General features: G+C 41.3%; 1 protein-coding gene across 1 annotated transcript in view; it reads right to left on the bottom strand.

Annotated features, from left to right (window-relative positions):
* The window catches only part of DCP1B (decapping mRNA 1B), a 65,762-nt gene that overhangs the window by 4,009 nt on the left and 50,218 nt on the right, over nucleotides 1-11,535 (bottom strand). Inside the window, exons 6-7 of the mRNA XM_003795470.3 lie at nucleotides 3,769-3,897; nucleotides 903-1,730 (exon numbers count right to left, since the gene is read on the bottom strand). Of these exons, the coding sequence (XP_003795518.1) occupies nucleotides 903-1,730; nucleotides 3,769-3,897 (957 nt within the window). The remainder of the gene's footprint in view (nucleotides 1-902; nucleotides 1,731-3,768; nucleotides 3,898-11,535) is intronic.

Genomic DNA, 11,535 nt, shown 5'->3' with positions numbered 1-11,535 from the left:
TGTATTTGATAAGTGGGGAGAACTTGCTGATTTTTAAACCCAATGAATTTGGAACAAATCTGCATTGATCCAAAGGGAAAACAATTGGGAATCCAGGCCCCCAATGTTACCCACAGGCACTGACGATCAATAGCTTGTGGTTTTCTCGCTGTTCCAAGTTATTGATGGCTACAGAGAACCACCTTCTCTAAAGGACAAGAGTATTTCTAAAATATTACAATATTTCCTCTCTCTGGCAGTTTGGGGGGGCCATGGAGGTGAGCAGCATTTACTTATCCCTCTCTGATTTTCATTAAGCTACACGGACAATAGAGAGAGAAATAAAAATAGGCTGTACCTTTAAGGAGTTAGTATGTTTTCTGTTTAGTTCAAAACCTACAGGACTGTGGGCTCTTTAGAGGCAGGGCATCTGTCTCCATCATTATGTACCCACACACGGCACCATGACTGACATACAGATAATGCTCAAAAATATTTACTTAATAAATGAATAAACAATAATTTACTATGGACTAAAAAAACAAGAGGTCAGATGTTTGGGACCCCAGAAAGATTTCAAAGCAGACCAAGCTTTCATAGTCAAAGATTAGGGTATTTTCCTGTGCCTATGAGGTCTTTAGACATTATAATATTATGAAGATTTAACTGTAATAGCAAATTATCTCTCAAGGTGGGTGAGGGGGGTCCCCAGACTACTAAGCTAAGTGAAGACTCTCCTTCCAGGCAGGAAGTGAAGGCAGCTGAGAAGCACAGAGGTGGTGCTTGACACCTGTTCTGAACAGGGAGGTCGGTGATGATGGTCCATGGAGCATGGAAGCGGATTCTAAATTTCACTGTCTTATAGTCACAGCTTTTCTTTCTTTTCTGTCTACCTCCAATCCCTGCTCCCAGCAGATATTTACCTGGAAAAGAGGAGCCTGCTTTTCTGTGCTGGACGTCTTGTTGATCCATGATTCCAATGGTTGCCCGGTTCTAGGGCTCTGAGCGACCACAGGAAACTTAGCGGCCAGGGCTGGGCGGCTGGACACATGCAGCTGCTGCTCCTGCTGCACGGCCTGGAGCTTCTGCAACAGCTCTTGAGGGGAGATCACTCCAGAACTACTATTCTGACCACCAGGGAGGGAGAGTGGTTGTATCGGGAGTGTGGCCTGTTCCTTCCCATGAGCCTGATGTCCTAGTGTCTGAAGTGGAAGGGAGCCGTTGAAATATACCAGTGGTGGCTGAGCCAGACCCTTTCCTGAAGCCACAGGGGCGGCAGAAGTGGGAGCTCGGCTGCAGTTTGCTGCCCCTGGAGAATTCTGAAGTTTCTCTAACAGGTTCTGAGTTCTGGAAGCATTTTGTGCACCATGAGAAATTCTAATGTTATGGGGAGACCCTGGCTGGACAGGTCCAGCAAAAACTTCCCTTGAAGAATGGGTAATGCCATTTTCACAGGGCTGGTGTTCAGGCAGCTCTGACAATGGATGCAGGTCTGAACTCCTGACCATGAGCTTCTGAATGGCTGGACACAGCTGCTTCTCAATGGGGGGTGAGCGTCTCTTGGGTTCTTCATAGTACAGGGAGCGTACAACCCCCTGCCTAACTGGAAGCTTCTCTTGCTGCTGCTGCTGCTGCTGCTGCTGGAGGGACAGCGGAGGCTCCGGAGGCTCCGCAGCTTCCTGACACACAGCTCTGTCCTGCTTCCCAAACAGAGCTGTTAAGGATAAGTGCTGGGGCTCAGGGTCTAAGATCTGTAAAAAGTAAAGATATCTGAGCATGGGCCCACATAGTTTTATTATTAATATATGGGGGAGGTATGAAATATAACTTACCCAATGATTTCTACAAAGGCTTGATTAGAGAAGATAAAAAACTTAATTATAAAAAAAAAACTTTAAAATGTGAAACTTTTCTTTTAATATCAAAATTTTTTACAGCATTCTCCCCCACCCCCCAAGACAGTTGTTATATTTTAGTATCTATTGATTAATCCTTGAGGAGCTTGGTGTTTCACAGTTGTGCACCACTGTGGTACCAAATTATATACACTGAAAGGTAAGTAGTCTCTTCAGAAGGCATCTATCTAACCCTGCAGACCACAAGAAGATACTGAGAACACACAGAAATATGAGGATTTCAGAATTCCTGGGAGCTCTTCTTGGAATTATAGAAACCTAGGGCTGGTAAGAAACTGAAGTCATTTAATCTAATTTGATCTTTTCAACTATATCCTAGTAGCAGGTAAAAATCATGAGATATGCAGAGTCTATCTTGCCCAGCCAGATCTGAGGCTATGTCCTTCCTGCTGCATGGACCTCTACCTCTTCTTGTCGCTTTCTGGATTACTGCTCTAAAAGACATAAGCTTCATTCTAAAGTCAACATAGTCTAATCTCTCTGTTGGAATATAATAAGAAAATTTCCACAAAAAGCAAATTATGCAAAGGAAGTCAAAGAAATTAGGAAAGCCTTCTTTTTTAAAAATTTAGCGTAAGACTTTCATGAGCTAGTCTTTATGTATTTTGGCTCCGTGCTTATTTTCACAATTGACTTAAACTAATTCCTTCTGTTAAAAGAAAACAAAGCTCAGCACCTGTAGCAGAGTGGTTATGAAGCCAGCACATACACTGAGGGTGGCGGGTTCAAACCCAGCCCAGGCCAGCTAAACAACAATGACAACTACAACAAAAAATAGCCTGTGGTCCCAGCTACTTGGGAGGCTGAGGCAAGAGAATCACTTTAGCCCAGGAGTTGGAGGTTGCTGTGAGCTGTGATGCCACAGCACTCTATCCCCCCCCAAAAAAACCTCTTTAATGAAGAATAACCATGACAAGGGCAGGGCGTCATGGCTCCTGCCTGTATTCCTAGCACTCTGGGAGGCTGAGATGGGCGAATTGCTTGAGCTCAGGAGTTCAAGACCAGCCTGAGCAAGAGTGAGACCCTGTCTCTAAAAATAGCCAGGCATTGTGGCAGGCGCCTGTAGTCCCAGCTACTTGGGAGGCTGAGGCAGGACAATTACTTGGGTCCAAGAATTTGAGGTTGCTATGAGCTATGATGCCATGGCACTCTACCAAGGGTGACAAAATAAGACCCCATCTCAAAAAAAAAAAAAAAATCACCATGAAAAAAAAATTAAAAAAGAATAACCATGATGAAATGACACAGTCATGTTATGTTTACAATCAACAATAGGATCTGCAGATTAGCAATTTTTGTCATTGCCATACTATTCTGAAAAAATATACTGACATAAAAGTTGCTATAATATTTACATTTTAGAGTGCAAATATAGCAACTAGGCCTCAGGTCCAAAGAGGAATTTGCTACCACTGTTTAGACCCTGAGCTTTTGGGGAACAGGTACCTCACTCTATAGACTTAATGCTCAACACTGTCCTGGGTATTAAGGAGGTACTTAGAAATGTTAAACTCAATATGGTGGCCTTGGGAAAGCACCCACCCCAGGGGAATATGGGTAATGTTCCTGTCATCTCTGACAATGTTATTATTTGTCTGTTGTCTTTTAAGAAATACATTATCTTTTAAGGAGTTCAAGTCTACAGAGATTAGCACAGTATGTGGTAAATACCAAAAGTAAAAATTTTAACCCTTTTCTAGGAAGAGTAAGTTATTAATAATAATTTTAAAAAATCTCTAATCTGCAATCTCTTTCTTGGATTTGCCATAAAGCGTTCTTCAACAGCACTAGGCCCTCTCTTGATTACACTCTGGGTCAAAGTCCTTTAAGCATCCTACAGAGACACTCAATATAAAAAGCAGAGGACTTGTACCTGGCTGGGCTGAGGTATGCGCTGCTGCTGGTTTTCACTGGGTTTCACCGGAATTGGTTTGATGAGATTGGGGTTGTCATAGATGGCAGATGAACTGGCTATCTTTTTTGGCTCAGAACAGGTTTTACACTGAAATGGGGAAAAAAAAAAAAAACAAACCTCACTTCATTTTTGGTATGAAATAAGCTTTAGTCTTTTTAAAAGAATATACCTTCTTGCTTCTTATCTAATTGGTAGGTGGCTATTTTATAATACATTTTCATGCATAAAGGACAATCCCTAGAATTTCTCTTAAAGGAGCTATATTTGAGTATAAATCAAGTTCAAATTTAATTTTTTGCAAGTGCACAATTCATTGCTCTAAAATATTACCCACCACATCAGGCTGTAGGACTGAGAAGCTCTTAGGTACTCAATACCTGTATACAGAGGGTACCCCCCAAAAGCATACACATGTTATAAAAGGAAAAACTATATTAAGTGTGGAATATTCAAGTCATGTTTGACTTCTGCAATTACAAGAGGTGCTCAACATGACTTGTATTCATCTTTTGTTCAGTATATATGGTGTATTATAATTTAAATATTTTTCCTTTCTTAAAATGTATATACTTTTTTGGGCACTTTCTGTGTATGCTGAAGAAGTAATAGTTTACAAACACGTAGTCTAATGTCTTTTAATGATAAACACTTACAGGAATTACTCCTGAAATAACACATCTGGATTACAGTCGTGTTTCTTCCTTCCATTAGCAATTGATTTAAAATCGGAGAGTTGCTGAGGACATTTCATCAAAGCAACTAAACCTTTTTGGTCTACAAACCAAAAAATAAAGCTGACTCAAACCACTGATTTTAAAATCGCTAACATAGTCTTTATTTAATAAATGACTTCTTGTATAAACAGAATAATTCAAATCTGAGTGTTCTGAACCACTTACTACAAATTAGAATTTCATACAGAAAGAGACAAGAGACAAGCCTCATCATTTCAAACCCTGACTCATTATCATACATTAATCTAACCAACCATGCAATTGCTAACACAGGAGGATTCATAACAGAAAGGGCATAGCAATGATGTTGGTGTCTATTTTGCTAACACACCAAATCAAACAATATAAAAATGCTACCTTCTAAGATGCAGACTCTTTAGCATTGTTCATTTCAACTGTTCAGTCAAGGCCTCTGGCCAGAAAATACTTCTTACTAATCCTGACATGGAATGCACTATAAACACAATTTCATCCCTCAGGAACCCATGGTTACGGATATGTTTTATAGATATTGGGGTGTTCTCTAATGCAAAGGTTTAGGGGGCGTGGGGCCTGTTACTACTGTGTGTACTTAGGTTTATAAGGTTACCCAGACAAAAGACTAATTATTTCCTTTCAAGTATTGTCAATAATTTTGGATATTTGGTACAACCATTAGGTGGTACGTAAAATCACTTTATAAGTCATATAGTACTATTTCTAATTTGTAGGTGAATGATGGTGCTCACTGGTATGGCTGCATGGAGCACTGGCTTGACTTTCCCAACCAAGACAAGAACACAGCCTAAGATACAGCCTTTTTTTTTTCTTTTGGGCAGTTTTTGGCTGGGGCTGGGTTTGAACCCACAATCTCCAGCATATGAGGCCAGTGCCCTACTCCTTTGAGCCGGAGGCGCCACCCCTAAGATACAGCCTTTACAAATTGTACCATGAAAAACCTTTAACTGCCACTTGCTGTTTAAAAGAAAGTGGATGCATACATTCACTGAAAGACCCATTTTGTACTTCTTTGTTTCCTATGTTCAAGAACACTGAATTTAAAGCAAACAAAAGTGATTTTTCCCACCTTCCTTCTGCTCACATCCATGTGGGCCAGGAGGTTGCTTTGTCTCTTGACATGTACAACCCCCAGACAGCTTTCACTAACTCAAACCTATCTCTAGAAGCTGTTTCCTCTGTCACTACAGCTGTCTATCTACCTACATACAAAGCTTGGCTTTTATGTAAAAATTGCTCCCTCTTATCAAATTGCTCAGAATTAATCATCCACCCCAACAGTCTGTAGCTCATTTTCCAGTTGTTTAATTTTCTATACTGCTCCCAACTCAAGTATCTTTAAAATACTTGGGAAAAAACATAGTTTTTTTAAAAAATGAGTAATAGGGCAGTGCCTGTGGCTCAGTGAGTAGGGCGCCGGCCCCATTTGCTGAGGGTGGTGGGTTTGAACCTGGCCCTGGCCAAACTGCAACAAAAAAATAGCCAGGCATTATGGTGGGTGCCTGTAGTCCCAGCTACTCAGGAGGCTGAGGCAAGAAAATCACCTGGACCCAGGAGTTGGAGGTTGCTGTGAGCTGTGACGCCACCGCACTCTACCGAAGACGATAAAGTGAGACTCTGTCTCTTAAAAAAAAAGAGTAATAGATTCTTCATAGAGAACCTGAGGCAATTCTTTTAAACTGCAAGAGTTATATCACATAATTCCATTTTTATCACACACAAACACACATTCCCACACATATGTATCTATGCCATGAGGGCAATGTGAAAGAAAATAAAATTACAAATAGTAGATATCCTTTTTATATTTTGAATTTTCTCGTTCAATAGCAAAAGACAACATTTCTTTCTTTCTTTCTTTCTTTTTTTATTGTTAGGGATTCATTGAGGGTACAAGAAACCAGGTTATGTTGATTACATCTGTTAGGTAAAGTCCCTCTTATAAGACAAAATTCTATAACTTCAAAAGTAAGTCCCAAGTATATCCAGGAAGAAACAATTAATTCTTGTCTTAAGCCACAAAACACAAACTAGTCCACTTCTGAATACTCCAAGTTTAACTGCAGCTTGTAGATCATTTATGGCCCTGGTTCTTTTTTGTACTGAACTTTGGTTATTTTATTGTTCATGTGCACCTCAGCTAGAACCTGAACAGGGACAAGGTAAAAACAGACAAACTACAAATTAACACCACTGCTGCTTTAAAGCAGATTCATAGAAAGTTATTTCTCAGGGGAGAATGCATATATTATTGGCCACACTAAGATTTCAAGTTATTAACTTCCTGTCAAAAGTTGTATCTAGTTTCACTAGACTTCACTTACCAATATCATATACTAATAGCTCAATTTTTTTCCTACTTTTACTTTTTGGGATTTCCATAAATTTGAGAATTCTAGAGAAACTTAAATATGAGACTTGAAGCTGTAAAACTACTAGAGCAATGGTTCTCAACCTGTGGGTCACGACCCACAGGAACTGTAGTAAAGGGCCACGGCATTAGGAAGGTTGAGAACCACTGTACTAGTGGAAATCTAGGGAAAAAGCTCCATGGCATGGGTCTGGGCAAAGACAATCAACAAAAACAACTGGGATGATATCAAACTAAAAAGTCTCTGCACAGTGAAGGAAACAACAGAGTGAAGGGATGAACTATGGAATGGAGGAAAATACTATTGCTGCACATCATGCATCCGATAAGGGGCTAATATCTGAAATATATAGGCAACTCAAACTAATATTGTCAACAGGAGTTAATATACTGTCATATATAAGTCAATAATTAGAAAACATGCTGATTTAAAAATAGGCAAAGGACCTGAATAACCATTTTCAAAAGAAGACATGCAAATGGCCAACGGTTATATGAAAAAAATACTCAACATCACTAATAATCAGGGAAATGCAAATTAAAACCACATAATATCACCTCAAATGTGGCTGTATCTCTACTACCAAAAGGTGAAACGTTAAGTGTTAGTGAGGATGTAGAAAAAAAAGAATCTTTGTACCTTGTTAGTGGGAATGTAAATTGGCACAGCCATTATGGAAAATAGTATGGAAGTTCCTCAGAAAATTAAAAAAAGAGCTACCATGTGATACAGCAATCCAACTACTGGGTATATATCCAAAGGAAATGAGATCCTTTGGGTTTCCAATCCAGGGATGCCATTCGGCTTTAAAAAGGAAATCATTGTAACAACACAGATGAACCTAGAGAACATTACGTTAAGCAAAATAAACCAGGCAGAAAGGCAAATACTGCATAATCTCACCTATATGTGGAATCCAAAAAAGTCAAACTCATCAGAGAAGAATGGTGGTTGTCAGGGGCTCAGGGAGTGGAGAACATTGAGAAGATTTGGACCAAAGGATACAAAATTCCAGTTAGGTAGGAACAATAAGTTTTAAGAGGTCTACTGTGGGAGGGAGGCAAGACAGCTGACCGAAGCCAGCTTTCAGCAGAGGTTCCCATCCAGAGGGAGAAATAATGGCCAGAAATAACCCAATAAAGCGGAAGATCAGGAGCTGAGCTGAGAGGAGAGATAGGTTCACATCACCACTCCTGAGACAAGCTGGGACTTCAAGGAAACAAATTTCAGGTATAAAACTCATCCCAAAGAGGATGAGAATCCCCGCCACCCCACCTCAGAGCAGCTTGAGATGAGTAGAGAACAGAGGACCTTTTGTTTCACCAAAGAAGAGGGAATGACTAAGGGCTGGGACTTCCTCCACAGAGAGATATTGCTATAAGCCCAGGCAGTCTCTTGCCTGGGCCAAAAGTTGATCTAATATTCTTCCTACCTTCCTGAACTCCCAAACTACCCCTCATCCCCCCTCCTGGCAGTCTGGAAAATTACCCCCTACAAAATCCAGAGAGTTTGGCAGATTTTTGCTAGGGCGGGGCACCTCATGAGCTGTGGGACAGTTGTACTGAAACTATAACTTTATTTATTTTTTTTTTAATTTTTTGTTTGTTTTTTTTTTTTGAGAAAGGAGCCTTAAGCTTTCCCCCTGGGTAGAGTGCTGTGGCATTTCAGCTCACAGCAACCTCCAACTCCTGGGCTCAAGTGAGTCTTCTGCCTCAGCCTCCCAAGTAGCTGCGACAACAGGCACCCGCCACAACACCCGGCTATTTTTTGGTTGCAGCCATCATTGTTTGGCGGGCCCAGGCTGGATTCGAACTCGCCACCTTGGGTGTACGTGGCTGGCGCCTTAGCCACTTGAGCCACAGGTGCCGAGCCAAAACTATAACTTTAATAGAGGCGGAGAGTTACAAGGGGAGAGAGACTTGCCCTGTGTTGGAAAGAGCATTGCTCGGGTCCTGTGCTACCAACCACCAGGGACCGTGGCCCACGGGCTCCCCAGCTGGTGACTCTGCCCTTTGGCTCCCTGCCCAGCTTCTGAGACTACTGAGACCTGCAGCCCACAGCCAGAGACTACTGCCCAGCTCCTGCGACCCCTGAGGCCCCCAAGGTTGGTGACTCCAGCTGAGGCTAGGGGTCAGCAGCTTTGCCCTCTGGTTCCCTGCTAGGCTCCTGTGACTGTTGTGGCCAGTGGCAATGCCCTCCAGCTCCCCTTGGCTCCTGAGACCTGCACACAGAAGTACCCCAGACTGGGCGGCCACCTCTGACAGCAGCAGCACCAGCCCTGACAGTGGTAGCAGCTCCACAGTCCCTCCCACTGGGGTCAAATTGAGCTGCCAGTGGACCTCTGTTGCCTAGATGCTGAAGAATTTTGAACTCTCCCATCTGATTGGTGTTTGTGCTGACTGGGACAATTTGTTTGGAACTGTTGACCTAGGCTGATCACCCGGGGGACTCACCAAGGCTGTACCCTGGTTGTGTTGTTGTGGGAGTGTGGGATTCTCCCCTTTCAGTTGTTGCCTGTGTGTGGAGGGGGATCTTACTTGCTAATATATCTCCATGGCTGAGATTTCAGCCTAAAGCCACTGATTCACTAGGATTGGACAGAGACTAGCTGAATACCAGTCAGTGCCATCTAGCCCCACCACACCAAGCAGATGCCCAGAGTTTCAGGCAGGAGTTCTGAATGGGACCTTTGTAAAGCTTGTAAGGGAAAAGCCACAATTACCAGTCCCAGTTCTTTGGTAAATGGCTGGTTAATTACAACTCCAGGAGCCCTCAATTCACTTTCACTTTGCCAGCTTCTCTAGCCAAACAGTAAAAAATAATCATGGGGCGGAATCAGTGGAACATAAATAATCAGAATAGATCAACTCCCCCAAAGATGACAAAGGACACACAACAGAAGATCCCATTCATAAACAAATGACTGGGATGTCAGAAATCAAATTCAGAATTTGGATTGCAAATAAGATTAACAGAATGAAGGTAAACATGGGATTAGAAATTCAAGGAGCAATTCAAAAAAGCTGTCTCAAGAATTCAATGACTTCAAAGACAAAAATCACCAAAGATTTTGACACATTTTGGCAAGAACTTGCAGCCCTTACAGATCTGAGAAATATAGTATGGTCCCTCAGTATCAGAATGGAGCAGGCAGAAGAAAGGATCTCTGACATTGAAGACAAAGCTTTTGAACACTTCCAAATGCTCAAAGAGGAAGAGAAGTGGAGAGCAAAAACGGATCATTCCCTAAGAGAATTGTGGGACCACACCAAAAGAGCAAACGTTCACTTCATAGGAATCCCTGAAGGAGAAGAGGATGGCCCGAAAGGCACAGATATTCTACTCCAAGAGATAACTAAGGAGAACTTCCCAAGCATGGCAAGAGACACTGAAATTCAGATAGCGGATAGCTTCAGAACCCCAGCACAACTCAACCAATATAAAGCATCTTCTAGACACATTGTAATTAACTTCGCTAAAGTTAATATGAAGGAGAAAATCCTGGAAGCAACCAGACATAAGAAAATCATAACCTAAAAGGGAAAGAATATTAGAATGACTGCAGATCTTTCTGCTGAAACTTTTCAAGCCAGAAGAGGATGGACATTGGCCTTCAATCTCCTAAAACAAAATAACTTTCAGCCCAGGATCCTGTATCCAGCTAAACTGAGCTTCATTTATGATGGAGAAGTTAAATACTTTAATGACATACACACATTGAAGAAATTTGCCATAACCAAACCAGCTCTTCAGGATATCCTCAGACCCATCCTCCATAATGACAAGCACAATACTCTACCACCAAAGTAAACTCACTCTGAAATTCTTGACCAAAACCCAATTTCCACAGTGGTGAAAAGATTCAAAATGTCCATTGGACTTTTGAAAAACTTGACACCGAAAATACTACCAGGCTTATCAATACTCTCAATTAATGTGAATGGCTTAAACTGTCCTCTTAAGAGGCACAGGTTGGCTGACTGGATACAAAAACTCGCGCCAGATATTTGCTGCATACAAGAATCTCATCTTACCTTAAAGGATAAATAGAGACTCAGGGTGAAAGTATGAGCATCTGTAATCTAAGCAAATGAAAAAAAGCAGGAGTGGCAATTTTATTTGCAGATACAATACGGTTTAAACCAACAAAAGTAAGAAAAGACAAGGATGGTCACTTCATATTTGTTAATGGAAACACTCCACATGATGAGATGTCAATTATTAACATTTATGTGCCCAACCATAATGCTCCTCAATTTATAAGGGAGACCCTCATAGGCATGAGCAATTTAATATCTTCCAGCACCATAACAGCTGGAGATTTTAACACCCCTTTGGCAGCGTTGGATAGATCCTCCAATAGAAATTAAGCAAGAAATTTTGGACTTAAACTTCACCATACAACAATTGAATTTAACAGACATCTACAGAACATTTCATCCTAACAAAACACATTCTTCTCATTAGCTCATGGACATCCTCCAAAATTGATCACATCTTAGGTCACAAGTCTAACCTCAGCAAATTTAAAGGTATAGAAATTATTCCTTGCATTTTCTCAGATCATCATGTAATTAAAGTTGAACTCACCAATAACAGGTAGGTACATACTCATACAAAGA

Source organism: Otolemur garnettii, unplaced genomic scaffold, assembly GCF_000181295.1.
Source record: "Otolemur garnettii isolate 467f Iridium unplaced genomic scaffold, OtoGar3 scaffold00092, whole genome shotgun sequence".
NCBI classification, from domain to species: Eukaryota; Metazoa; Chordata; class Mammalia; order Primates; family Galagidae; genus Otolemur; species Otolemur garnettii.
The sequence above is the reverse complement of the archived record's forward strand: the minus strand, read 5'-3'. Positions and strand labels throughout refer to the sequence as shown.